At 46.9% G+C, this 25,820-nt stretch overlaps 1 protein-coding gene across 6 annotated transcripts in view; it reads left to right on the top strand.

The window, feature by feature from the left end:
* CAMTA1 (calmodulin binding transcription activator 1) overlaps positions 1–25,820 on the top strand; it is a 310,966-nt gene that overhangs the window by 20,952 nt on the left and 264,194 nt on the right. For all 6 annotated transcript variants that reach the window (XM_075437588.1, XM_075437589.1, XM_075437593.1 and 3 more), the window contains one exon: positions 7,896–8,014. In XM_075437588.1, the coding sequence (XP_075293703.1) occupies positions 7,896–8,014 (119 nt within the window). The remainder of the gene's footprint in view (positions 1–7,895; positions 8,015–25,820) is intronic.

Here is a 25,820-nt window from a genome sequence, read left to right on the forward strand (position 1 = left end):
AAAAAAAGAGAAAGTTTTAAAAAAAGTTCAAAATAGAAAGAATGTGCCTAGAGCATCTTTCTTTGTATTTCGCCTGTTCTGATGGACAGTTTGTGACACGGGTGGTTTCAAAGCAGAGCGGTGCCCGTGTGTTTAGCTTGTGCAGCTGGCGCAGGAGCTGGGCGCTCCGTCTGTCGTGCCCGCGAGGTTCGGGCATGTGCAGTCGTCGAGTTTCGCGTCTGTTAACTGAGGCAGGGTCGGTGGTTTGGGAGGGGCGGGAGGGGGCACTCTGCCCGTAGCTCGCACCGAGGCGAGGGCGCGGGGCAGGAGGGCGGCAGGGCATTCGGCAGCTGTGCTGGGTGCCTGACCGGGAGGGAAGTCGGAGCTGCGAATGTTACCGAATGCTGAGGGACTGTTTGGGCAACACACCTTCCAAAAGCAAAACACGCTGGATTTGGTTGTTAAACAGCAAATATTTACTTTCCCCTGCGGAAGGGTTGCATAACGTTTTATTACTTGCACAAACCTGAGCTTGTTGTGAGCGTGATGGGTTGGATTTTGTGCCGGGCTCCCTGTACTGCTGTCCTTCGTGGCAAAGCTGGGCTGTCACGGTGAGGAGGCGGGGGTGACACTCGTTGCCCCAGAGTTTTTGCTGAATTTCAGCAGTTAGGATTTTACCAAAATTTCTGTTGTCAGAACAGAAGCGAACTGCCTTCTGGTGCAGTTTCTGGACGCACGCAGAGGACTGTAATCCAGCAGGACAGTTTCAGAGAGTGGACGCGATTCGCTTTTTCCAAACAGCAGGAACCGCATGTGCGCGAGGTCAATTTTTTTGAGTACTTTTGGTATTACAACCATTTTATGCGCAAGATTCCTGATGTAAGGCATGGGGCTTGTTTAAAGCTCTAGTTTTTTAATCCAATTCTGCATTTCGTGCTGATGATTTTCCCTGAACGCTTTGGCTCAAATGTTTTTTGGTTTATTCGTGTGGGTTTTTAAAGCTACTTCTGTAGGAAGGTTCCCTACAGGTGTTATAACTCAGAATTAATTTCCTGCATAGGGAAACAGTGAAAGGGTGATGTACATGTAAGGTTAAAACGAACTTTTTCAAAAATTCAGTCTTTCAAGACCTGGTGCTGTCTTTATGTTGCTAATATTTTTAAATGTTTTTTCTCAAACATGCAGTCTTTTCAAAGACCTGCATACAAAGGTGTATGTTATCAGAGGAAGGGGGAGTAGCTACCCTGCCTCTCAGTCCGGGGAGCCTTCAAAAAGAGGGAGCTGGACCATGACCTTGCTTTTTTAGTGTCCCTTCTGTCTCTGCTTTGATAAACCACAGGTATCGGGGCGGGGGGAGAAGGACCAAACCCTTCCATGGAGTGAAGCAAGGCTGGTGGAGTGCGTTGTGGAATGCAGCGCCGGTTAATTAAAACGCAGTGCTTCCAGCAGCTTCTTGCATCTTCAGTGTTTCCTGGCTGCCTCTTCTGCACCTTGCTGAGTTTTTTTATTTGGAGTTTCTTCCCCTCGCTTCATGTCCTGTTTTCATCTTCTGTGGCTTCCTGTGCTGTGTTTACCCTCTTTTAAACTCTGTGGGATTTGAAAGGCGAGTATGCCTGCAGGTGCTGGTGTCTGTCCTAACCCCAGTTTTTGGGATGCAGCCCCTGCTGTCTTCCTGGGGCGATGGTGGAGCTGCGGCTTCGTACCAAGGGGCAGTTGCGGTGCTGGGTGAGCTGGAGCAAGCTCCCATTGTCACTGGGAACGGCGAGCTCAGTGTCCTTCTCCTGTTCTTGTCGCATCTTCCGTTCAAGGGTTTTGGGTTTCTTCCTTCCAGCTCTCCAGGTAGGTTTCCAGACTTGAGCTTGTTTATAGTTTAAAGAAAAAAAAAAAAAAGCAAAACACCCGTGGCTGGTGGCTGCCAGCGTATAGGCTCAGAGTAAGCAATTTCACTAGCCTTAGCCAGTACTTTGGGACTTCTGGAAAATTTGTTGTAGCATTGAGAATGTTTGTAGTATTGACAGCTCTATAAATGGGTGGTTTATTTTTGCTAGGCTTGACCAGTGATATCCATCCCTCCTTAGTTTCATTGCAGTTGAAGTGGATGATGTAATTTTAGTGAAGACCAAGGGACGAAGGAATTGATGACAGGTCTAGAACCAATGAATTGTTGGCGACAGTGAGCAACGGTCTGATCATTCTGTTGCACTTGTATTTAAAAGCAACACGGTGGAAGTCATGCGTGAACACGCTCACGAGCTGCAGGACAAGTTGAAGTGACTGCACTGTTTTAGTGCTGCTGAAGATGGCTTTTAGAACAGTTACTTTTGTGCACCATCTGAATGTAACCAAATTCTCCTTTCTGGTATGGTTAGCAGGGTACTTCGAATGGCCTGCGCGGTGGGAGAGAAGAGGAGCCTGTGCAAGAGAGTAGCCAGTTTGGGTGGTGGGTGAAGCAGCCTCCCAAGGGCTGAGCCCAGTGATAAATGTATAGCACAGGAAATAAATAGCTAATTGTGTAAACCAGACCTTCTCAACCAGCACGTAGGCTTTCATCAGAAGAATTGTGCTATCAACTCTTCCCCAAAACGCAGCGTTTGCAGTTTTACATAACTGTGTTGTTTAAATTGAATTCAGTTATAAAGTGTCAAGAAACTTTCTGCTATGTGAGAAGGATACAATAACTTACGAGTAGTGTGTTGTTGGTGGGGAGAACAGCGACGATAATACGCACTAGCAGAGTTTTAGCTATATTTGTATTTCTTACAGTGTTGGAATGGTTTGTAAAGCTTGTCATAGCAACAAAGTGTTTATCAAAAATATTCCAAGAAACTAGGCTAGATTCAGTAACTTATTAGAGGAAAATTGTTGTATTGATCATCCTTGATACTGCTACTATTCCTATGATTTCCTTCTCATCCTTTTTGGTTTTCCTCGTTCCTCCCGTTTTCCCCGCGGGCGACAGTCACAGCTGCACGCGTGCTGGTTTGTGTGTTGTCCTCTCTTGCTCCCGTGTCACGTTTTTTACCTTTGACTGGGCTGTTCCCTCTTCCCTTGCATCCTCCCGCAGCTGCCTTGGGGCTGCCTGCATCAGTTGGGTGAGGACCGGGACCGGTGATGCTTGGCCGGTGTCCAAGCTGGGTGCTGGTAGCTGCTGGAACCGTGCTGAGAAAGCGACACTGCAGAGCCGGACCTGGTTATCTCATCTTAGCCACCCTCTATTGATATTTAGAAATCTGCTTTTGTTGCCAGGAGATTTACAACTGTAATCGTCCAAATATTGCTAGAAAACAGACCAGAAGCTGTTGGATTTGCTTATACTGCTGCTTGTTTACTGATTAAAAATGCCAGGAACAAAGTTTAGCTGTGAGAAATGGGATGCCAGTCCTTCAAATGTTTGGACTGGGGACAATTCTTTGTATTTAATTCCTCCAGGCTGAATTTATTGGTTTTATCTGTGTCCAGAGGTCGGAGAGTGAAAGACTGTAGAACTTCAAGGGGAATCCATGTCCCCTCCCATGGCCGGGACCTAGCAGAGCCAAATCAATACATGGGAAATACAAATATGTAAAAAAAAAAAAAATCTTTTGTCTAAAGCTAGAGATCTTGGCTGTCATTTCTGTCTATGTCTTCATACATCATCTTTAGAAAAGAGAGTTGTTGGAAGAGTAGCTTTTTGAGAAGGGGAAGGGTTTCAGAAAAGCCGGCAGGGTTGAGAACCAGAGCTCCAGAGGAAGGCCAATGTTTTGGCGCTGCGGTAGTCCCTAGTGAGCTCTCTCAAAGAAGGCACTCGTTCGTTATTTTCCTTGCGAGGAGGAACTGGCGCATGGGTTAATACGGCGTTACACCAAAGACTGGATGACGGCGGGTAGCTACGCTTACTGTGTTCGTGTGGGTGCCGTTTCTGGACTGTACGGGCTCGGTTCCGCTGCGTAAGCGGTGGTGTGGTGAGCGGCACCATGGCCAGCGCGACACCCTCCCGTTCCATTTCAGTAGCTAATAACGACATTGTGATTTCAGCTGTTTGTTTAATGTGAAGGCGACGATTTGTAACATTTAAACACCTTTTACCTCTCTTACAAGGTAGTTAAGAAGATGGCCAAGCCTAAGTTATTACTTTATAATAATGGGTTTATAAAACTTGTGTTTGTAATTTTATAGGCTGATTCATTATATTTATTTCCAGTATAGAACTGTCTGCAAATCAGCAGTTGATCAACACCCATTCAGCCATTTCTGTATTCTCCAATTATACATTATATTGACAAACTGTGGTAGTTAAATGGTCTACAGATCTAAATTCACCTCCTGGATCTCCGAAGATTTAAGAACCAGTTAAATGGAAAAAAAAAAAGGGGGGGGGGGAGGGATTGTTTGGAGAGCAGGGGTAGAGCATAGACTCACTGTGTGATTTGCTGTTGTGTGCTTTAAAGTTTTATGGGCCATGTTGCATCCCTTGGGAGGATAAAGTGCAAGGAGCATGAAGAAACCCATAAAATTACGAAGGGTTTATGTGGTATAATTAATACGGAACTTTCCATGAACTTTATAATAGTTGTACTTTCTTAATTTTACACAAGCTTCTCGTTTGCTAATAAGTAGTCTTGAAGATTGCTAATGGAACTTAAATTTGGGGGTTTTGTACTGAATTATAGCAGGGTGCATTGTAAGTTGCTATATTTTAGTATATGGCTTCCTTATTGTAGTTTTCAGAATTGGCTGTGTGTGCCTTGGGGAGTGTTTTTGAGCTGTGGCCAGCTTTGCACTAAAAAACCCCATGTCGATACAGCTTTGCTGGCAAATCCTCCTTGTGCAAGTGCAGCATTGCTTGCAAAAGCACTTTTTGTTGACACTGGGTGGGTCTGCAGATCGCAATGTCGTAAGTCGAACCCATAGCAAAAAATAATACGAGGAAGAAAGTTCAAGTACAGATCTGGCCTGGATTTGCACAGTGCAATCAAATAAGCATTGTGAAATTGCAGCTTCTTTTTTTAACTACAGAGGAAATTTTAGTTCTAAATAAATGTAACATATTCCCTCTGGGACGTGCTGGTTGCTCTGTAGGTTGGGTGCGGATGCTGAGCAATGTTGGTTCTTACTCCTCTGACTCGATTAGAAGACTCCATGGGAGGTGAGGGGGTCACTAGAAATGGCAGATTTCATTCAAGCCAAAGGACAACCACTCTTTTTTTTTGCTCCACCTCCCTAAAGATTGGTGAATTTCCGTCTGCAGGACTGTGGAATGATTCCGGCAGCGGGTAAGGGAGTCTTGAAGCGAGGGTGTGAGCGTCGTTTGGGGCCAGGCACTTCCTTGCTCCTAGTCCGCATCAGTGGTTGGCCAGCGTCGTTCTTTTCCAAGGTCAGACCTGTTCTAGAGGTCACTGAACTTAGGATTTGTTTCCCACAGCATGGTTATCATGTGCCGTTCTGACCATGTGGCTGGAGGAGTCGTTAATGAACAGCCTGTCAGGTCGAGGCAGGTCGCAGTTCTTGTTTTCCGTGTTGGGGATTTTCTGGAAAGAAGAAATTTCGTTGCTAACCGCAGAAAAGGGAAGCGTACGCGAGATGTCGTCACGTTACGGGATGGTGAAAATGACCTTCCATTGCTATAACAACAGAAGAGTGTGAGGTGCTGACAGAGGAGTTGGAAGGTTTCGAGTCAGCAAGTTCTGATAACTTCTACCAAAACATTTTTAAGGGTTCTGTTATCCATAGGCACTTTCTGGATTAATAATACTGATAATTGATGACAGTGGAAGAAAGTTAATAAAACAGCTGAATAATTAGAGGTCTGCCAACCCTGCAGAATAATGGAATGAATGATAGAGGACTTGACTGATACCGAGGTAAGGGGAAATAATACAATTAATGTCAATTAAAATGTGCCCATGGAAAATAAGCTGATGAGATGTAACTGGGGATGTAGTTTGGCTGATAAAAGCAATAATGCGTGCTGTAAAATACTTTGCCGCCTTAATGAATTGAATGTAGTGCAATGCAATATTTTGAATGAGAAATGAAAACCGTATAAAATGAACGTAGGGAATGTTAGGTAGGTACCAGCTAAATTGGATGGTGGATCTGAACATACAGGTGGGAATCGCTGGGGGCTGCCGTCGCGGCGAGGCCCTGCCTGGCTCCGTGCTTCGCCCCAAGCAAGCCGGTGTCTGTGTGGGTAAGACCGCGTGTCACGATGTGCGTGTTTGTGAAGCTCTGGGCGGCCAGGGGTGGTGGGAAATAGTGACGGTGACTGTCAGATGTGCAGAACATTGACTGGGAAGGAGACAGCCAAAAAGCCCTGTGGAGTCACGGTCTAAGATAGTCAATGTCAAGCTAGAAATCCTGGAATGGTATACAAAAAAATGACTGAGAGGACCTTCTTCACGATTTTTGTATCAGTTCAGCAAAGATCAATACTGCCTGATGGCTCGTTTGCCCAGGAAGAAGTACGAAACCAGCAACCCTGTTGATTTAGTCTAACGCAGTCGTACAGTAAAGTTCCCAATAACTCAGGGAGCGCGCAGGACTCATAAATTATAGAGCAGCTCACGTTTATCATACACATCGCTGCTTATCTTGTAAACTCATCTGCTGTGCTTGCACGAGTAGTTGATTTAACAGCATGTATATTGTTGAACTTGACACATCCAAGAGTATAATCAAGCTTTAAAAATAGTGGGGATGTCTAGCTGCTGGTTTGTGCTCTTCACCCGCTTTTGCAGATGATTGTGGGACGGGTTCTCTGGTTTGCTGCAGGTCACAGGAAATCTCTGTGTCCTACGTAATCACAGAAAAGTTTTATCATGATGCTGGCATCTGTTTAATGACATAAAATAATTAGATGTGTAAAAGGAAAAAGTTAATGTTGTTCTTCTGTACACTTCCGAATGGGAAATGACTGCCAGTTAATTCAGTAGGGTAAAATGCCAGTGAGTACGTGTACTTCTTGTGTACTGCTGCCCAGTGTCTGTCAGGTGGAGCGAGAGGGTGGTGGAAGGCAGCGGAGATGGGGGCTTTGGAAGGCAAACTAGTAAAGCTCCTGTGCTGTAGCTGGGGTATCTCAGCCTGCTGCTCTGGTTCCCTGCTCTGCGGGGACTGCTTTGGTCCATAGCCATGCACGGTGAGTGGATGCTCCAGTTCTTCAGGCGGGGTTAGAGGGGTGATACAGAGACAGAATCAAGTTAATACTTCGGGGACTGCTGTGGGCTGTAGTTGGGGTTTTAGGGTTTTCTGGGTCTCTTAGGGAACATCTACATTTTTAGCAACAAGAAAGTATTCTTCAGTACTACTGCTTTTGAAATGCCTGGATATGGCGAGGTAGGACGATTTCCATCCCTCTACCTCACTCTTGTGGCAAGGAACTACCTTCACTTTCTGAGCTGTCCGTGGAAAGAAAAGCAACCTGTTTTTAATCAGATACAGCGCGTTTTAGTTTTAAATGAACTAATAGACCTTGAGTTGCATTTCTGCTGCAGCTTGACAAAATTATAGCAGGTACTGGGGCTCTGTGCTTATTTACTTGCAAATCCTGTCAAGTGTGAACTTCATTTACGACTTTCCTGGCAGGTCATACCGCTGTGGTCACAGCTTCTATAACGTTTTGTCGCTATTGCTTGTAAAATTTGTCACTGAGGGAAATAATAAGCTAAAATAGGCACAGGTAAGCACACACACGGGCTCCTTGTGCACAAATCCATCAAAGCGCTTCTCAAACTTTACAACCACAAGGAATTAAACTGTATTTATATTTCTGAAATAAAGGTGCAGTTTCAACAGAAAGCCATATTATTCTTTGCAATGACAAATTGCCTGCTCTTTGACAGGTGACCTGGTGGGTTTCCAAGCCTTGCCATAGCGAGGGTCTCCCGGTGGAACCCCTCCGTTTGCCTGTGTATATATCACGTGTCTCCTCTTCTTTCTAGATGATCATGGGAACAGCAATGGCAGTCATGTAAAAATCTTTTTACCGAAGAAGCTGCTTGAATGTCTACCAAAATGTTCAAGTTTACCGAAAGAGAGGCACCGCTGGAACACTAACGAGGTAGTTAAATCTCTTATTTATTCTTAAACATATCAACTTACTTGATGCTTATGGATTATTTTTTGAGAGCATGCCATGTAAGTTACAGAGTACAGATTTCCTGGCTCTGAAACCTGTTGTTCAAATAATGAAGTCCTATTGCATGTTAAAAGTGAGCTTTAAACCAGACTTGAAGGCAGATGTGGAAGCTGGCTGCTAGTACAGTAGGAGCCTGCTCGTGTGTATGTCACTTGTCTCAGAGTCAGATCTTGTATCATCTCATTGACACGTTTCAGAATTGCTGAAAATTAGATAAGTGTTTCGGTACCACGTTAAACAGAACGTTGTCTTACTATGTCTGAAGACTTCTGAACAAAAAAATGGTGCGTGTTTTTTCCTGCCAAACAGGGTCCTGAGAAATAACTAGCTTACTCCTGTCCGAGAAATCTTTTGAAGAACAGGGATGCAAAGAATAGGGCGTTTTATGCCAGAATCCAGTTTCTCTGAATGTGCTAGTTTGCGTATACTCCTGGTAATGCATCCTGGTTGGGTTCATGGCAGTGAAACAGAAATATTTGAAGTTCAGGTGTCTGGTGGGCCAAGGTGAAATTGAATAACAATCCAAATAGCTCTACAGTCCCTTGCCTTTATTCTTTCTGGGTAGCAAGGCTGTAAGTTACACTGCAATACCCACAGTATAGTTTTAGTTTTTAGCAGCACTGTCTTACAGTACCTTTGCCATATTTGTGGGAATCATTTAATAATAGAAGCGATCGACGTTAAGAAAGTGCTGTAAAACTGCAGTTAGTATCTGTGGGTTGCAAGCTAACTGTTTTTGTCTCTCTAATCAGTCATTTGTAACATCTGAACGTTTTAACAAAAAGTGTTCTCACGGGTTTAACGACTGCGAGTGGCAAGCTGAGCGCCGGATCAAATATGGATCAGCTCATGTATATATTTGCTGACTGCAGAATCAAATCCGGATCATTTCATGTGTGTGTTTTTCAAAGTTGGAGTCCTTCATCCCCCTTCCTTCTTTCGTCTGAAAGTTAAAGTCAAGTATCTATTTTTAACATACGAAGTACTGTGACAGAGTTAGTCAATTTTTTGGGGGAGTTGCTGGCGTTGGCTCTTTTGTGTAGAAGTTTTTGTCTTGGGTCATTTGAATTGAAATGTAAATTGTGGCAGATGTGGGTTGCAGTTTATTCTGTGATAGATAGTGTGTATACTGATGGGGACAGGGCATGGAGTAATAGCAGTGCCGGTGGCTCTAAAAGATCATGTTTTGACAGAGAAGGTTGAGAAAGAAAGCTCTCTGCGCAGGTTTGTGGGAGAATGATGCTCCTTGTTAGCGGAAACAGCTTGTTGGTTTTTAGTCACTTTTCTCTGGTGTTTCTGTTGTTCCTAGTTTAGAGCCTTGTGTATACATTTACACACGTAGGCTTTCAGCTTTTCTTTTTGATCAGTGTTTGCTGTGTGTAGCCTCCTGAGGTACAGAATGTGGCAAACGAAGTCAGTCCTGTAGTTGAAAATCTTTGTTAGTCATAAGCATAATGCGAACAGGAAGGCGTAGGTGCTAGTGAGGTGTATTAGGCTAGAAGGAAAATCTGGGAGTGTAGCCTTTCTTCTGGGAAGGACATGTCGGCGTTCCGGAGAGGGGGCCGGTGAATTGTTGTGATGGTGCTTGCCAGCATATTGCTGGTGTAGGTTTGTCTCCTACCTTAATTCTAGGTGGATTGTTTGCCAGTAATCACAAATCATCAGCTGGTACGTTAAAAAAAAAATCAAAACCAACCCACTTCTGTCTTTTTGAATGTCAAGTTTGTCACACTCATTTGTATCTCTCTTTCCTCCAAACCTGTCACTGTGGCTGCCACGCACTGGGGACAAGGAGCTGGTGCTGTACGGGGTTATTGCTGGTGCTGTCTCTGCCTGTGTACGTGGTGTGCTGGTTGCAGTGTCCCTGTTGCATTATTTAAAAAGAAGAGCTTTTCTCGTGGCCAGAGATTTTTGGCCTCGTTAGCTCAGAGAAAAAAAAAAAGGCAAAATCTTACGCCTAGATGAAGTCTTGGAAAATTTGCGTGAATTACGGGGCAGGAGGGAGCTTAGCTTACAGATTTTATTTCCCTTCCCACCCCCAACCTGGAAGTTTAATTCTGTTCCCCAACCTGGAAGTTTAATTCTGTTCACTGTTGTAAAACTTGGGTTTTTCTTAGGGTATAATTGAATAATAATGTTGGACTACATTCAGAGTAATTCCTAAGGGAATATATTTTTTCATCTGAGTACACAGATGTTCTGTCTATGCTGGTGAAGGCATGAGTTGTTAAATATAGAAGTAAAAAAGTGTATTTTATACAGTGGTACTTCCAGAATCTTTGTGTTAATTTCAGAATCACTGGTGCTGCTTGTGAGGTGTCTCAGCAATAGGGAGGTTCGTTAAAAGATATAGAAGAAATTAAATGCGTAAAGTAACCTACAGATCTTACTGTGTCTGTGACATTGCTGTCCTCCCTCACACTCATATGTGTTCGGACTAGCTCATGGGTGTCCGGCCTTGCCATGGGCTTCTCCGGAGCGCAGGCGCGGCGGGAGTTGGTGTGGGTCACATCCCAGGGGAAGCCGGGGCCAGCCCTCCAAACCCGGCTGCAGCCTGGCTGCTGCCCGAAACCCTTCAGCACTGCTGTTTCGGCTCCTCGGTGTGGGGGTGTGTCAAGGAAATTTAAACATGGCTCTGGCTGGCATCTGCGGGTCCTTGAAATAAAGTGCCGAAGCGTTTTCAGCCGCTGGGGCTGGTGGGCAGCACAAAGGGCACACGTTGCTCGCTCTGCCGAGGAGTCCCTTGCCTCAGCAGATGAGACGCTGCTGCCGCCGCCGAGCACGGAGGTCAGGGAGCAGCTGGGGTTTGTTCTTTCCTCTACCAGGGCATCGCCATGGGAACGCCGCAGATAACTTTTTCTGAGCGCTTTCATCTGCAGATTGAGGATAATGGTCATGTGTTGCTCTGGATTGGGTAATTGGGATGGAGAAACAATATCCTTTGAGAGCTGAATAGGTTGTGGTTGACTTTACACTTAGTAAAATAATGTGATGAGCAACAAGAGAAATGGAGCATTTAAAAATGCTTAGAACATGTTATCGAGATGTTTGCTTTCTGTCAGATTATGCAGTTTTAACTGAAATGTTTGATGGAAATATATTTCCATATCAAGATGTCATTTCGTCTTAAATCAAGTTTATAGTGGTTTAATATTTCCTAGTGAAGGAAGTGTTCCTTCTAATTCAATTTTTTTTTTACCAGAGATACAAAATCATAAGTTTAGCCAAGCAATTTAATTACAGATTTACATTTTTTGAGATGCCTGTGAAAGTGCGTGTGCGTATTTCTCTTGCTCTGAGGGAGGACAGAAAGGGGATTTTTCATATGGTTTATCATGTTAGGACTAATCAGTTAATTGCCGGAAAATTCTGCAATGCTCTGTGCGTGTGAGGGAGTTCCTTGCCCTTGGGTTTCAGTTGTCGAACCGTTCTAGGGTTTGTGTAGCACAGATCTGGCGCTGGTTTTGGTGAGCGGATGGAGCAAAGGCTGGCAGCGGCGCGGTGCTGCCGGCCGTGCTGGCTGGGCGCTGCGGGTGCGGGTTTCGGGAGCCCCAGGTCCCTTCCGCGGGGCACAGGGCTGATGCTCCATGTCGCTGCCGCGCTCCACGCACGCCTCGTCCCCTGGCAGAGGGGGTGATGCTCGCGGGCTCGCTGACTGCGAACACCTCTTCCGCAGGAGACGCGTGCTGCCGCGCTCTGCCGCGGGCGATGGCGCAGCCGGCGGCTTCCGGCGCTGGGCTCGCGGAGCGCGAGGGTGTCGGGGTAACCTTGTCTCTGTGCCGCGCTTGCCAAGAGCGGGACTGCAGCTTTGAGCGGAGATGCCTTTCATTAACGGAGTTGGCAGCCGCAGTCATTAATCATCCTTGTAAACACTTAATGACACGGTATGAGAAAGAAGGAAAAAAGTTAAACATCTGAAATGTAAAATGCTACCTAGGGCTTTTGTTTCTGACCCTATTCTATATTTACGTTCTCTGTAAAAGAAAACCCCAGAATTTCCACGGTAGAAAAACCAGTAGTAATTTCTATGGGTGCTTGGGCTTTTCTTGAGGGGCAAGGCAGAAATGCACTGTTTTCCACTGTGATATCTAGCATCGACTCTCTACGCGTTACAGGCTTAGGTATTGCTTGGTAGTATGCAAATAAGTGCAATTACAAAACTTTGTATTTGAGCATTATTTAGCACAGGAAGAAATTCTTTAACGATGCTGCGTTGGGGACCTTGAGTCGCGTGCTTGTTGACATCTCTGATGTGGTCTTGCATTTTTGCTTTGCTTGCACGACAGTGACGTTCTCATCTTCCGCTTGTCAGCGAGTTATTTCCCGTCTTTTTTCTAAAGCGCAGAGAAGATCGTGAAGGTTTGGACAGTTGCCTAAGGGACGTAAGGGACCTGGGCAGATTCGTGAAGTGAGTTTCAAGCGCTTGGGCTGGCTGTGACGCTGTGAAACGCTAGCGAGGAGCAGGTGAAAGCGATACGCTGCCTGCCGCCTGCCGCTCCAGTTCCCCCTCGGCCCCCGGCGGACGAGCAGGCAGCCAGTGACCGGCACCGCGCCGGTGTCGCGACTCTGTCCATCAGAGCACTGCGCTGGGTAGAGACCGAGCAGTGCCACGTACTGCTACGCAGTGTTTTTAAAATGCTCCGAAGTGCCTTTTAGCATTAACTCTTAAGTCTGAACACTTAAAACACGTGTTTTAAGGCTGCCCTGCACAGTGCGATGTATTGTAACACTTCACTACATTGCTGTACCCTTCGTACCTCGTTTACTCAAGTAGCTTAATGCGTTAGGGATTCGTGGGGCTGAGCAAGCCCATGGGATCAGCCCATGTCATCGCCCATCAGAGCGAGGAAGGGGTGTGCAGGTCACAGCATACGTCTGCAACGTGCTATCAGGATGGCAAAACTCTCTGGAAAAGCAGCAGCGCTCAGTACAGTCTCCTGAGGGCTGTGGAGTTGTTCAGTGTGTTCTGTTTAATGCTTTCTGTTAAGCTCGGGTTAATTCAGGTGTGTTTTGCTTAAGCACAGAGTTTCCCTACTCCAGAGGCTGGCCGCTGTCGTGAGAGCTCTGCGGCTGCCGAGCACTTACAAAGTTGGCACGTCCTCGCGGTCTGCATCGGCCCTGTGATCTCTCAAGAGCAATGAGAATATTTGACTAATTGCCTGCTGCCCATGTGATCACGGAGTATAAAATATTACAGTGGTATTGGCAAATGCTGTTATTAGAAGTTTTGTTGCTTTCTGATGCCTGATGATCCTCTGCTGGAGGAGCAGCGCGGAGGCGGTCACAGTCTGGCTTGTAGCATCTCCTGCCCCGGCTGGGCTGGCGTGCAGGGCTGCCCTTAGGTGTGTGCTGAGCTGGGGGCTGGAACAGGGTAGCGTAGGGTTTTGTGAATGAAAGGGAGTGCCTAGCGGAGGGCAGAATGTTTGCCGAGTGCTGGAACAGCCCGAGCATCTGTAAACCCAGGAACATCGCTGTTGACTCGTGTCCCTTGTGGTGATGGTGGCCTTCTGCTGGCCGCTGTGGCTGGGAAAGGCATGTCCCACCCACGCTGGTCGCGGGCTGGCTGGGCGCTCACTCTACCAGCCGTTGGCACCGCGCTTTCCAAAGCAGCTCCATCCCCTTGGCCAACAACAGGAACGCACGAAAACCCTCTTACTGTAAAGGAGAAGCAGCAGCTCTGAAAGGGAAATGAAAAGGAAGCAATGTTTACGCCCTGACTAGAGCGGAGTCAGGAGTAAACTGTTTGTACACCTGACTGATGCCGTCTAGCGCGTGTGGGCGGCTCTGCTCGCTGCCTCTGTGGTTGTGATTTCAGACTGATCGGTGAACGAGTTGGAAATTTCTTTTTAACAAAAGCACTTCATTATGGGTTTATTTTGTGAAATTAATGAAATTCTGTGCTTTGCTTAATGTACAAAGCAGAAAATCTGCTACTGGCTTTGCTTTTGCACTCTCTGTCGTGTTTACATAATTAGTAAATGTTGTGAGCAGGCTCAGTGATTTAGCAGAATTGAAAGGTTGCTGTTCCTGGCAATTCTGAACAAAAGCAGTGTACCTGCTATGCTGTTCATGCTCTAATAGAGAGAGATTCCTCATCTTCCTCTTAGGAGAATCTAACTTTTTTCCCCTCCCTGTTGTTAATGTTAGGACCGATGTTGTCACTCTATAATGAGAAGTCTTCAAAAATGGCTGATTTTGCAGTTCTGTGCAGTTAAGGTGTTGGAGTCCTAGGACCAGGTTGGATCCCTTAAAGCACAGCAAGCAGATGAAATGTATTGTTTTGGATAGTGTACTGCCCTTCTGGGTTTTTTCCCAAGTGAATTAAATCGAATTAATAAAATTAACTTTTTTACACTTAATGATAGCTAAAGAAAAAAAAATTACTTGATAATTAGTTTAACATAGTATACACAGAGTGTAAAATGCTGATGGCATTTAACTCACTGGCTTTTTGACGTTAGTAACCTATCTAAATACCTCTGAATATTTTTACAAAATGTGAAACTTTCTAGCCATTGGTTTGGAGTGGAATCGGTGCGGTTTGGTTTGGGCGTTCGTGTGGCCGTGCCTCGTGTGGAGGCTCCGCGGTGGAAGCCCTCCGGCCCCTGTGCATGGAGGACATGCCCTTGGGAAGCGGAGGCACAGGCTGTGTGCCGCACCGAGCGACGGAGCAGGCCAGGGCAGTTCTGGGGCGGGAGGACGACATCTTCCAGCAGCAGAAGGGGCAGCTTCGGGTGGAAGGGGCTTTCTGGTGTTTGGCCACGTCAGGCACGTCCGGGTTCCTCTGCTGAAAGTGTGCAGTGCAGCAGCCACAACCGGGTGTCCAAGCATCTGTTCTTCCCTGTGGGAGTGGGCTCTGAATCCTTTGTCTATCGTATACTTAACGCAATTAAAGGAAAAAAAAAAAATAGATTGCTCTAGGGGTGCGGGAAAATAAGGTGATTAACCTGGTGTGCTTTTCCTAACCTGCATCATCTGTTGGGGCTCATCCTTTTTAGTGGTATGTGGCTCCTCTGAAGTACAGTAACAGAAGAGAAGGGGGAATCTGGTGTAGGGGGAGTACAAAGTTGGAGCTTCCAGTTACGTAAACCCTTCTTCAAATGTGAGAGAATCAGCAGAGTGCATTTATTTATCACTTAGCTATTTATGTACAGGAACACCAACAGTAGTGGTAGGTACTGCTGCATCACACGTTTGGATCTCTGGCTTGCCCAGCACTGAGTAAAATACTCACTGGTGTGTTACGCGAGTTGTACTTTGTACCACATTTGACAAGGAAAATGTTACAACAAAGTCAATTTACGAAGACAATTTAAATGTCTCTCTGCCAGGGACTGGCGTATATAAACACAAATGAATTGGTTCCCTTGTCAAATCAATGGAAACTGAGGATATTGCATTTTGTAAGTGATGGAAATCCTGTCTTCTCAGTCTCATGTTTGCTGCTTCCAAGGCTGGCTGTTTCATTTTGAAGAGAAAAATCAGGGGATTTGGAGGAAAAAGAAAAACTAGATATGAAGGAAAAATTAGTGCCAATAAAAGCAAAGATTTTATGCAGGGGTAGTGCTTAAGAAAAAGGACTAACAGCGAAACCAGTTTGTTTTCTGCAGAAGGAGTGATCACTGGGGTGTTGGGGGAAACAAAGTGTGTCTGGGGGAAAAGGGGAGAAATCTGTTGCAGTGGGGGAGAAAATAAAGCAGAAAGTCTTTGCTCGTTCCTTTGGAATCCATAGCCAGTGGAGTGCAGACGTGGCTGTGGGTCGAGGAGCAGGACAGCCGAGCGGAGGTGGCACAGTGCTGGCCAGGCCTTAGGCACTCAGCTCGAGTCGGTCGCCGTCCCACGGGGCAGATGTTCTCGCAGTGATTGAAAACTCCTCTGCGGGCAAGAGAAGTCGGGGGGAGCCTGGTGCTGGGGGACGCGGCAGTTGTGGCACGGACCCGCGCTGGGGCTGCCTGCGCCCGCAGCCCTGTCCGGCTGCCCGCGGCGTGACCGCGTTCGCTTCCCTGTCTCTCACCTTTGAGGAATTCTGAGGTGTGGGGTCCTCCTGGTGACTTGATTCATGTTAATGCCTTCCAGAGTTAATTAGCTGCTGAGTCACTGCAAATATGTGTCTGTTGTTGAATTATTTTTGAAGTCGCTTGGTTTCCAAATCACTTTCCTCCAAAATGAGGTCGTCTTACAAATAACGTAGTGTAGATCGCGATGAGAGGACCCAGCCTCAGCGCACGGGTGAAATAACAGTGGATAAGCTGACGTTTTGTTTCTCTTCACAAAACTGGAAGTTATAAATGTCAGAAATACTATCAAGAGATTAGTTTTAACTCCAACATGTGGCAGTAACTTCAGCAGGAGAGTCTGCGGACACTGCTGCTGAGGGGGATATGAAAAATACAGACCTTCCCGCTCTCCCCAGCGGGTTCTTGTCTGCGACACACAAAGCAGGAGGGACGGAGAAAGATGCGACGCGTTTTCTGGAAAAGTGTACAGGCAGACTGGATCGTTGCACTACACTTCACAACTCGGACGATGGTGATTTTCTGCTGTTGGTGGCTGCTTTGCCTTCTGAAGGCACAGTTTTGTGGGGTGGGTTTGTTTCTTGGCTGGAGCATGGAGCTGTTTGGGTCCAGGTGAACGCCTCCCCAACCTTGCCGGGCAGGGCCGGGACGTGACGTGGAAGGGGGTGTAATGCCCTTGGTGGGTGTCAGTCTGCTGAAGTTATCTGGTGTAAGTATTACGCTCTCTGCATATATGTGGTGTAGATAATTGACTCCGTCTTGCTTGGAAATGGGTACCAAAGGGTTTTTTATAGCTTCTGTGTAATTGGAATTCCAGGAGGAGAGGCCTTTGTCTTGGTAACCACACCGGAATTACTTTTTTATTGTAGTGTTAAACCATACGTTATGACGTTAGGAGTTCAGTGTCTGTCTGTCAATAATCGCTGCATTTCCACAGTTAGGATGAATAAAGCAGACTTGAGAGCGAGCACGCGATAACTTGCCCTGCAGACAGCTGATCCAGGAGCTGTACTGACAGCCGGTTGTGCTCCTACCTAGAGAGTGGTCTCCCCAGCGAAGGTAACGTGTCAGTGCTGTAGCAGGGCTGCACGCTTTGTGCGTCGCAGCCGCGGCACTCGAGCCGTGCTGGCTCTTATCCCGAGCTCTGGAAATGTGTTTTGTGGCGTGAGAAACCAGTGCACCGGTACAGAGGTGGAAGCCTTGCGGGAGCCATCCTGCGGGAGGTTGACAGACCGGGCAAGCAGCAGCCGGCGGTGGGAGCCGGCCGGGCAGCTGGGTGGTGGTGGCCACAGGAGGAGCCACGGCGGCCGGGGTGCCGGGCGGCCGGTGTGCCGGGCAGCCGGTGTGCCGGGCAGCCGGGGTGCCGGGCGGCCGGTGTGCCGGGCAGCCGGTGTGCCGGGCAGCCGGCCGGCGGGCCGCGGCGCTGCCGCCTGCCAGTGGCGAGGGCTTTGGTGTGATGCCGTGGGAGGTACTGGTTTTACTCACTGAAGCTCCTTTGTTTTGCAGAGATCTTGATGCAGACGCCCTTTTGGATTTCTTTTTAATAATGTGTGACCCTTCACCTTTGATCCCTTGACCTGCATTACTTTGGTAACCATTTCATTTTTTAAATTTCATTTCACTTTTAATTTTGGTGTGCAAGCTGTAACATTTCATTGTTTTAAAGTGTAGTGTTCTTTGACCTCCCCAAATGTCTTTTTTTAATGAAGATATGTAATGTTAGCTTTTCTTGAATAAAAATTATTTCAGTTGTTAAAAAAAAAAATAAAGTATGTAATTTTCATTGTTTTTTGCTTCTTTTAAGTTAAACTGCGTGTGTGCTTCTTGTATAGTACATTCCTTTTTTCGACCTGTGTTCTCCCAGTACTAATTTATTTTGGTATTTCCGTACATCTTTGGTTTTAATTTGCATTTCTCTACAGTTCTTTTGGTCAGTAAAACACATGCTGCTGTTCCATCCCCCCACCCCACCCCTCCACGGGTCACATTTTGGCAGTCCAAAGTAATCATGGGACCATTTAAGATACTCTTACGAATAAGAAATATTCTTTATTGTTAAAATTTTGTTCCCTGTCCTGAAGATAACTTTTCTTAACCAGCAGCTTAAAACTGATAGCTATTTTAATAAAAGATTAGGCTTTAAACCAAAATGAAAATCGCAGTCAAAACTCAATTTACATTTATTTTTGCGTTATCATTGAAGCCAAAAGGAAAGTTACCAGTGCTCTGCGATGTGCTTTAAGCACATATGTGCTTAAAGAAGCAGCGTATTGTGTACATGGGATAGTAAAGCCCCAAGATTTAGTAGCCATTTCCTTCCATTTTTCTGTTGAAAGCTACTGGCCTACAAGACAGATTTTGGCCAGATTCTATTTCTGTCTTGTAAATGATCATGTGAAATCTACTGAGCACGGCCCACTGAAGCACAGATTATTTTTTAAGTGTCTCATTATTTTATTCTCTAACATTTAATGCTGAAGTTTTAATTGCACACAGATGAAGCCGCTAAATGAGCACTGAAATGGATTTAGGTCTTCTCTGAGCCTTGTTGATGCTTATAAAACTTTATGTCGTTCATTAGAACTAGAGATTAAAATTATAGCGAGCTGTTCACACATGACAAGTCGGCTTCGCTGACCTCCCCTGGCCGCTGCCTGTGTCGGGCCTCTTCCGGAGGAGCCCGAAGCCCGCCTGAAGCCCTTCCTGCTGGTGTTTTCCCCGGAGAAGCAGAGGCTGCAGCAGGCTCCGCTGCGGGACCTGCTGGGGGCTGCTGACCCCGGCAGTGGGGCTGAGCTGCCTTCCTTACCCATGGGGCCTCTGCGGGGCTGGTGGGTTGAGCTCTGCAGGTTTTACCCCTGAGCACTGGGGATGCACCGGCATCACCAGAGTCTGCTCCAGGAGCCTTCATCTTCTGCTAATCAGCGTCCGTGCTTCAGAAAATGGTATTTCCAGCACTAATCTTTGTGCTTAAAGAGCAGGATCTCTGTTTTTAAACTGCCCTGCATTGTGTTTGCGGAGTCACTTGTTAAAATAATGTGGCAGACAAAAAAAGTATTCACAAAACTCTGCTGACCAGTGTCTCCTCCATGTTGATGTACGTTTCCCTCTTGACCCAGTGGTTAGGAGCTGAGATGGACAGTCGCACCCTGCGTCAGTGTCTGAAGCGTTCGGGTGGTTTTTTCCTTTTCCCCTCTTGTTCCACATTTTAGCTGTAATAGTTTTTGTAAGCCAAGAGTCATCAATTCTAGTATACAAGGCTGCTGCTCCTACATGAAGTGTGTTTTGGATAGCTGGGATTTGGCTTTTACTCTGGTTTTAATGCTGCCTGTCAGCCTGAGAAGTACGATCCTCCAAAATAATCTCGAGCTATTGCTCCAGTCTTCAGGACAGGATTTTTAAAACTCGGTGGAAAAAAATATTTATTTTGCCCAAGAAAACTCATTGAAGACTGTTTTTCTCCTCCTTGTAACACATATTTTATATCAGCAGCAGTTAGAAGTGAATGCCCTGACTTTCCAGGAAAGCAGTTTTTAAAAAAACTTTATTTAGACATCTGGAAACCAAAGGGAAAATCCCTCTGTGCAGAGGGCTAGCTTTCAGCTGCCTCCTGGTAGAACAAATGGCGAGAAACAAAACTGGGGGAATAAAAATGTCTGATGTTGGGAACTGGAGTCAACAATACAAAACCATGTGAGGTTAAAAGATGGCTAGAAGTTCTTGTTTCAGGAGATACTTTGTCCTGCCCATCCTGCCTCCTTTTCATAAGGTAAGCGCGCTCAGTGATGGAAGTAGTTGGGTATGTCTCACAAGATGTGCGGGTGACACAGGGTGATGCATGCTGTCTTTTTCATGATCTTTCCGAGTATTCTGTTAGATGCAGATGGTTGTTCACAGAGATCAGTGTCATGAATATGGATTATGCCTGTTCAGCTGTTGCACGGGCTTCCAGGATGCTAGAGCTGCTGAGGAAGGAGGAGGTAGAGCCCTTGGAAAGAGAGGATAGGAATTGTTCTCCGTTTCCTGTATGAACAGAGGTAAATATTGGTAAGAAAAGCTGCTTCCTTAACACAGCAATAGCATTACCGTTTACTGGAGCTTACAGTCTGTCTTTGGGATTCTGCTGCAGTGTGACTGAATGGCTCTAGGTCATATCAGCAACAATTGTCCGTTTTATGGCAAGAGAAGACAGAACTTTATTCATTTTGCTGAGCTGTTTTTTTACTGAACAGGAATTATTTTCACTTAAAGAACTACACAAATGCTACAAAATGTTGGGAAAGCAAAACATTTGTTTATTTAAACATTAAGAGAATACTCTATTGAGAGATTTATTCCTGCTTACGAGATTTTTGTTACTCCAAGTCAGAATATTGATAACATCCACTCCTGAAACAAACAAGTCTTAATTTTGAAATTCATGCAATATCTTCTACTGCAGGATGCTTCTATATGCGAACCTTAACGCAAGGCTAAATGGCTGAAGTGAAATACTTGGCACATTTACTAGATTTAGAACATTGCATGTCTGGCAGTTCAGGTGATGCAGCTGGGGTAGGATTAACCTAATCTGCTTTATTCAACCTAATAGACGTATTTGTGTATCAATCATCTGCATGTGCTGTTCCTTTAATAAAATATACATAGGCAGCAGACACATTGCTCACTGCAGTCTGGACTACTTTGAAAAACAGATGTATCAGTCAACACAAGCAAACATTGTGTTTTTTTCTATTAATAATAAAACTCACCCAAACATGCAGAATGAAAAAGCGTACAGGACCGATTCCCCCCGCCCCCCCGGTCTGTACCTGAGGAAGCACAGGTTTCTGTACAGAAGCTGCCTGTACGCGGTAACCTTAACAAATGGGCCCTACTAACCTGTTTCGGGGCTGGCGGCTTCTAGGCGAGCATCCTGTTGGTCTTGTGCTGGGAGGGGACTGGGAATTGCCGCTTCCCAAGGAGAGCCCAGTGCTGGCAGCGCCCAGCTGCTGGAGTGGTGGCCGTGGGTAAACCGGTGCCCGGGGGGTTTCTCCTCTGGCCTTGGGGGTGACTTTCCCAGGCTTCTCGCCCCACTTGCTGCTCTGTGTGTTTATTGTTTTGCAAAGTCCTGAAATAATTATTGCTATTACTTTCATCTTTAAATTCTCAAAATGTGTTAAAGCCTTTGGTTGCTGAAGGGGTGAGCCGGTGCTGCTGGGCGGGCTTCCACAACTCAGTCTTGTGCTTCTGCCTGTACTCTGCTTATGGAAGTAGAGCTCCTGTAGCAATCGAAACCCTGTGTTTGGCTGTCTCTGTGTGCTAGGGCCTGGGTCCTCTGCCTTTCCTTCGCTCTTAGCTGCAGACCTCGGGTGAGAAAATGTTCAGTGATAAAAACGTGTTTTTATTTCTCCTTCAGGTTTGGCTTGTCTGCTTTTCAGCTCTTCTAGACATTGGAAATTCCAGTTTGTGTTTACTCTCTATGGATTCCTTCCCACAAGACAGAAGTGAATTCAGCATGGATTGTTGGGGAGAGCCATGGCTGGGAATAAGGATAATTGCAGTCTCTGGCTGTGCCACAGATTTGCTGGTGATTTCTTTTGAGTTATTCACCTGCACTGTATCTGTTTCCTCAGCTGTAAAATATCAGTAATTACCTCCTTTGTAAAATGTTATGGGGTCTGCTGGTAATTATATGAATGAAATGCTAATTACAGTGATTATTACTTGGACCTAGTCTAGATCTGGGTGATGTTCCTGTTGTGATGAACTTATGAAACAGATACCACAAGTTGCCTTTCTCCATTCCTTGCGAGGGAGCTGGAGGGGAAGGTGCCGTGGCACTCAGACGTCAGTTCCTGATGAGCAGCACTACTGCTTTCTCACCCCGGTCAATCTATTGACTTCCCCCCTCCCTTGGTCCTCGTGCGGTAGCAGGGCGCTGGGCTGATGAGAGGCTAAGAAATTACTAATTGGGTAGTTGGGTCCGTGTGTAATTTGATAACAAAGGCTTATGCTCTGGCATTCTCTTTCCCTCTTGGAGATGGGTAGAAGAGAGCAGGTTGTGCACGATGCTCTCTGGGGTACCGGTTGGGCTGGGGCCAGTCCGTCTGCCACCACATGGCCTCGGTGCCTTGGAAGATCTGACCTCGATGCAAGGGAAGGTGTCCTTCCAGCTGTTGGGATTATTTCCCTCCTATAAAACACTACAGGTGGCAAGATTTTATTATCAAACACTTTATTTTCCTTTCTCTTCTCCATTTATGTAGGACATGTTTTCTTTGTAGCTGGGGGTAGCTCCACTATCCACTAAGCAAGGCCGGGTGGCGGAGGAAGAATTGATATTCTTTTAGGTAGAAATGGAGTGTTCTCGTCCAGAAAATACTGCTGCTACTGCCGGGATGATGCTGTAGCTTCCGACAGTAGTAGTAATGAGTAATGTCTTACATCCGTTAATGATGAGAGGCTCCTGCCCAGTACCAGCCTTCCCCAGACAGCGTTTTGTGGCACAGTGACAACATCGAGCTCTTGGTTCGTCTCGCTGCAGTTCCTGCCGGCTCTGCTCTGCCACCTCTGCCTGCTCGGCCTTTCTGGGTTCTGCTGGGTGGATTTCAGTGCCTGCCATCAGCCTCAGCCTTGCTTTGCCCTGGAAGAGCAGCCATAGATCTGGTGGCAAACCAGAGGTGGGATGCTGAGCAGCTTTTCCTTTCTCGTGGTTTCACGATTGCAGTGAATTTTTAACATTCAGCGGGAGGGTTTAGTGACTGTCCAGTATGATAATACAAAAAGGCTTTCCAGCAACAGAAAAGTGATTTTTAATTGCAGTTTGGCACTTGAATTTTCCAAACTAGATGCTCATCTCTGACAGCCTGTTTCTGACTGACTCCACAAATGGAAATCAGTCTGGGATATATCACGCCCTTGCAGTGTGTCAGGTGCTGATGATGCAAAGTCCATCTAATGCAGCTCATTGGGTTATTATTCTGTTTGGGGATAGCTAAGGGAGACAAATGGGTCCAAGTACAGTTTTTTCCCAAGACTTCTAGGTTTTTAAACTCTTAAAATCATGACTGAAAATCCACCAAATACTTGTATTTCTTTACTGCTCTCTAGACGTGCGTACATCTGCATCAACATACACATCTACATTGCCGCGAGTTGCCGTTCTGTCGGGAAGCGTGTGCTTAGTGCCAGGACCTAACCCAGCGAGCGCACGGCGAGGGCGTGCTGGCAGCAGTGCTTCCACACCGGGCGCCTGCCCGCCGACACCCACGGCCAAATCTGTGCTGATTTTTCCCTTTGCACACCCGGCAGCCGCTGCCGGAGCGGGGCCGGGGCAGCAGCTCGGGGTCCCGGAGTCCTCTGTCCCCGCCTGCCTCTGGCCAGGCTCCTCAGCCGCAGCACATGGGCGTGCTCTGCTTCTGCAGTTTTGCTCCTGACTTCGTAAACAACCTGGGTTTTTCCATGGTGAAATGCTTGTGTGCTCCAGTGACAGGCAGCGATTCGTGATTCCAGGCAAGCGGAAACAGCCGTTACCAGGTAATAAGGGTATGGAAGGAGCTGACCTTGTTAGGTGGGGGGAAAAGTAAATGAGGGAATAGCATCGCTCCCACAGTCACTCTCACCTCACTTCAGAGCAGCTAGAATACCAGATGTCTGTCTGTCTGTCTGTCTGTCCGTGCCCTTCACCCAATATTCATATATTAGATTTAAAAAAAAAAAATTTGGGAAGCAAAAAACTGGGTTCGTTCCTACAGAAGCATCATCTATGAAGATGAATTAATTTGGTGTGGGATGCTTTGAAAGTGAATAATGCCGTAAAAACTGTTCTTGTTGCACAAGTGAATTGATCTGTCTGCACTCTGCAAGTCTTGCATGGTGAGGCACAGTAAATTACTACATAGTCTAAAGGATAATCAGTAATTCAGATTAGAGATTTATTCAACTCTAATTTTACAGCATTCTTGCAAAAAGTCGGAAGGTGTATGATATCTGTGGGATTTCTGTGTCTCCGTACCACTCTGAATGCTGTAAATCAACAGTGGGAGTAACATAGGAACTTTAAAACTTAGAAGTTTAGAAACTTAATAATTATAAACTCTCTAAAGTGTTCCTCCTCTTAGACGTTAGTGAACTGTCTGGTTTTCCTTGTGGTGGCAAAGCATTCCATAAAGTTGCTGTAGCTTACGATAAAGATGCTTTTCAAGTTTTAATTAAGCTTGGATTAAAACATAACGTCGCCACAAAACCAGAAGCGTTGGAGGGTGAGGGGTGCCGGAGTCGCTTGCTGCTGCATGGTGACGCCTCTAGTTTGCGGGCGGGTTTTCGGACGGCCGCGTGCCCCGCCGGTGGCAGTCCCAAGCGCTGGTCAGGCAGGCAGCGTGGCGTTGCCACTTGCCCGTGGTCACCACGGGGAGGTCAGCACGTGCCGGCAGAAGAGCCCGGAGCAGCTGGGAGGGGCAGGCGCAGTGTGCAGGGGAGGTCGGCGTTGGGTGGGAGCGGCCATCGTGGGAAGCCAACGCTGTGTCGCTCCGGCAAGGACGGCACGTGCCCCGTGCCCTGGCTCCTGCCGCAGCCTCGGCGCTGCCAGTGCTGCCGGCGAGAAAGCCAGTGCTCACCGGCACCGCGGGGTCGGGCGAGCGGTAGCGGGTGAAGCGTCCCGGACCGTCACTGCGCTCCTGCTCATGGCGGGTGCTGGGACCCTTCGTGGTGAGGGTCATCCGGGGCCAGCGCGTCGCGTGGCGTCTCGCCGACGGGCCTGGGACCCCCTCCTCTGTGTTCCGTCCGTGTGTAGGACATAGCGTGCGTAATGTGCGTAAGCTGCAAAATGCCTCTGGTTGCAGGTAGAACCTCTGACTTCTGTCCTGAAATACTTTGTGAATGAGACTGTTTCGGCGTGAGCAGAAAGGCTGATGACAAAGAGCGGAGAAAGCTCTTTTCGGTTCTTAGCTCTACGACTTTTCTTTCACATATTTTAGATAAAGGGTTATTCCTTTTGTACGGTATGTGCTCATGTCACAATACTGTTGCTTGCCAAGGCCGTCAGACAGCGTTTCCCACAGGCTACTTTCTGCAGCTGGGGTGCCGCTTCAGACAGAAATGAAGTACGATTGTTTACAAGAGGACAAAACCCCCGTCCCGTGGGGGGCCGCGGGCTGTTCTTGCTGGCCTCACGCTGCCACGCTGCCCACCCTGCTTCCCGCTCCTGCCTGTCCGGTTTGGTTGTTTTAAAATAAACTTTTCAAACTGAGGATCATAACTAAAGCAGAGAGCCTTGGGACGACCTCTGAAACACCCGAGGGGATTAAATCTAATTCTGTCAAGCAGAAGGTGGGTGCTCTGATGCTTTGTTGTAATGGCAGTGGGATAAACTGACAGAGCTGCGTTACTCTGGGGTTTTTTAAGTGGTCTGCTCGTCAAGTAAGACTGCATCGCTGTTAGCGTGGTGCCTGGGCTCCGCGTGCTCGGGCTGGGCCGGGTTTTCGGTGTCGGTTGTGGGGATGGAGGCAGTTCAGCAGAGAGGGTGCCTTGTGTTGCCCTGTGGCTTCGGCACCCGTCTTGAACGGCATCACCTCAGTCTTTCGACGAGATGATCATCACGAAGCTGACCTGATCAGCACCGTGGCAGGATGGTGCCCGGCAGCAGCGTCGGAGCTTTGCCCCGTTCTCCGGTCTGCACGCGTGTCGCGCTGGCTGCAGGTGATCGCAGCTGGGCTCCGATTTTGGCTTTGTAAAGT

The sequence above is a fragment of the Opisthocomus hoazin genome, chromosome 16 (genome assembly GCF_030867145.1).
Source record: "Opisthocomus hoazin isolate bOpiHoa1 chromosome 16, bOpiHoa1.hap1, whole genome shotgun sequence".
NCBI classification, from domain to species: Eukaryota; Metazoa; Chordata; class Aves; order Opisthocomiformes; family Opisthocomidae; genus Opisthocomus; species Opisthocomus hoazin.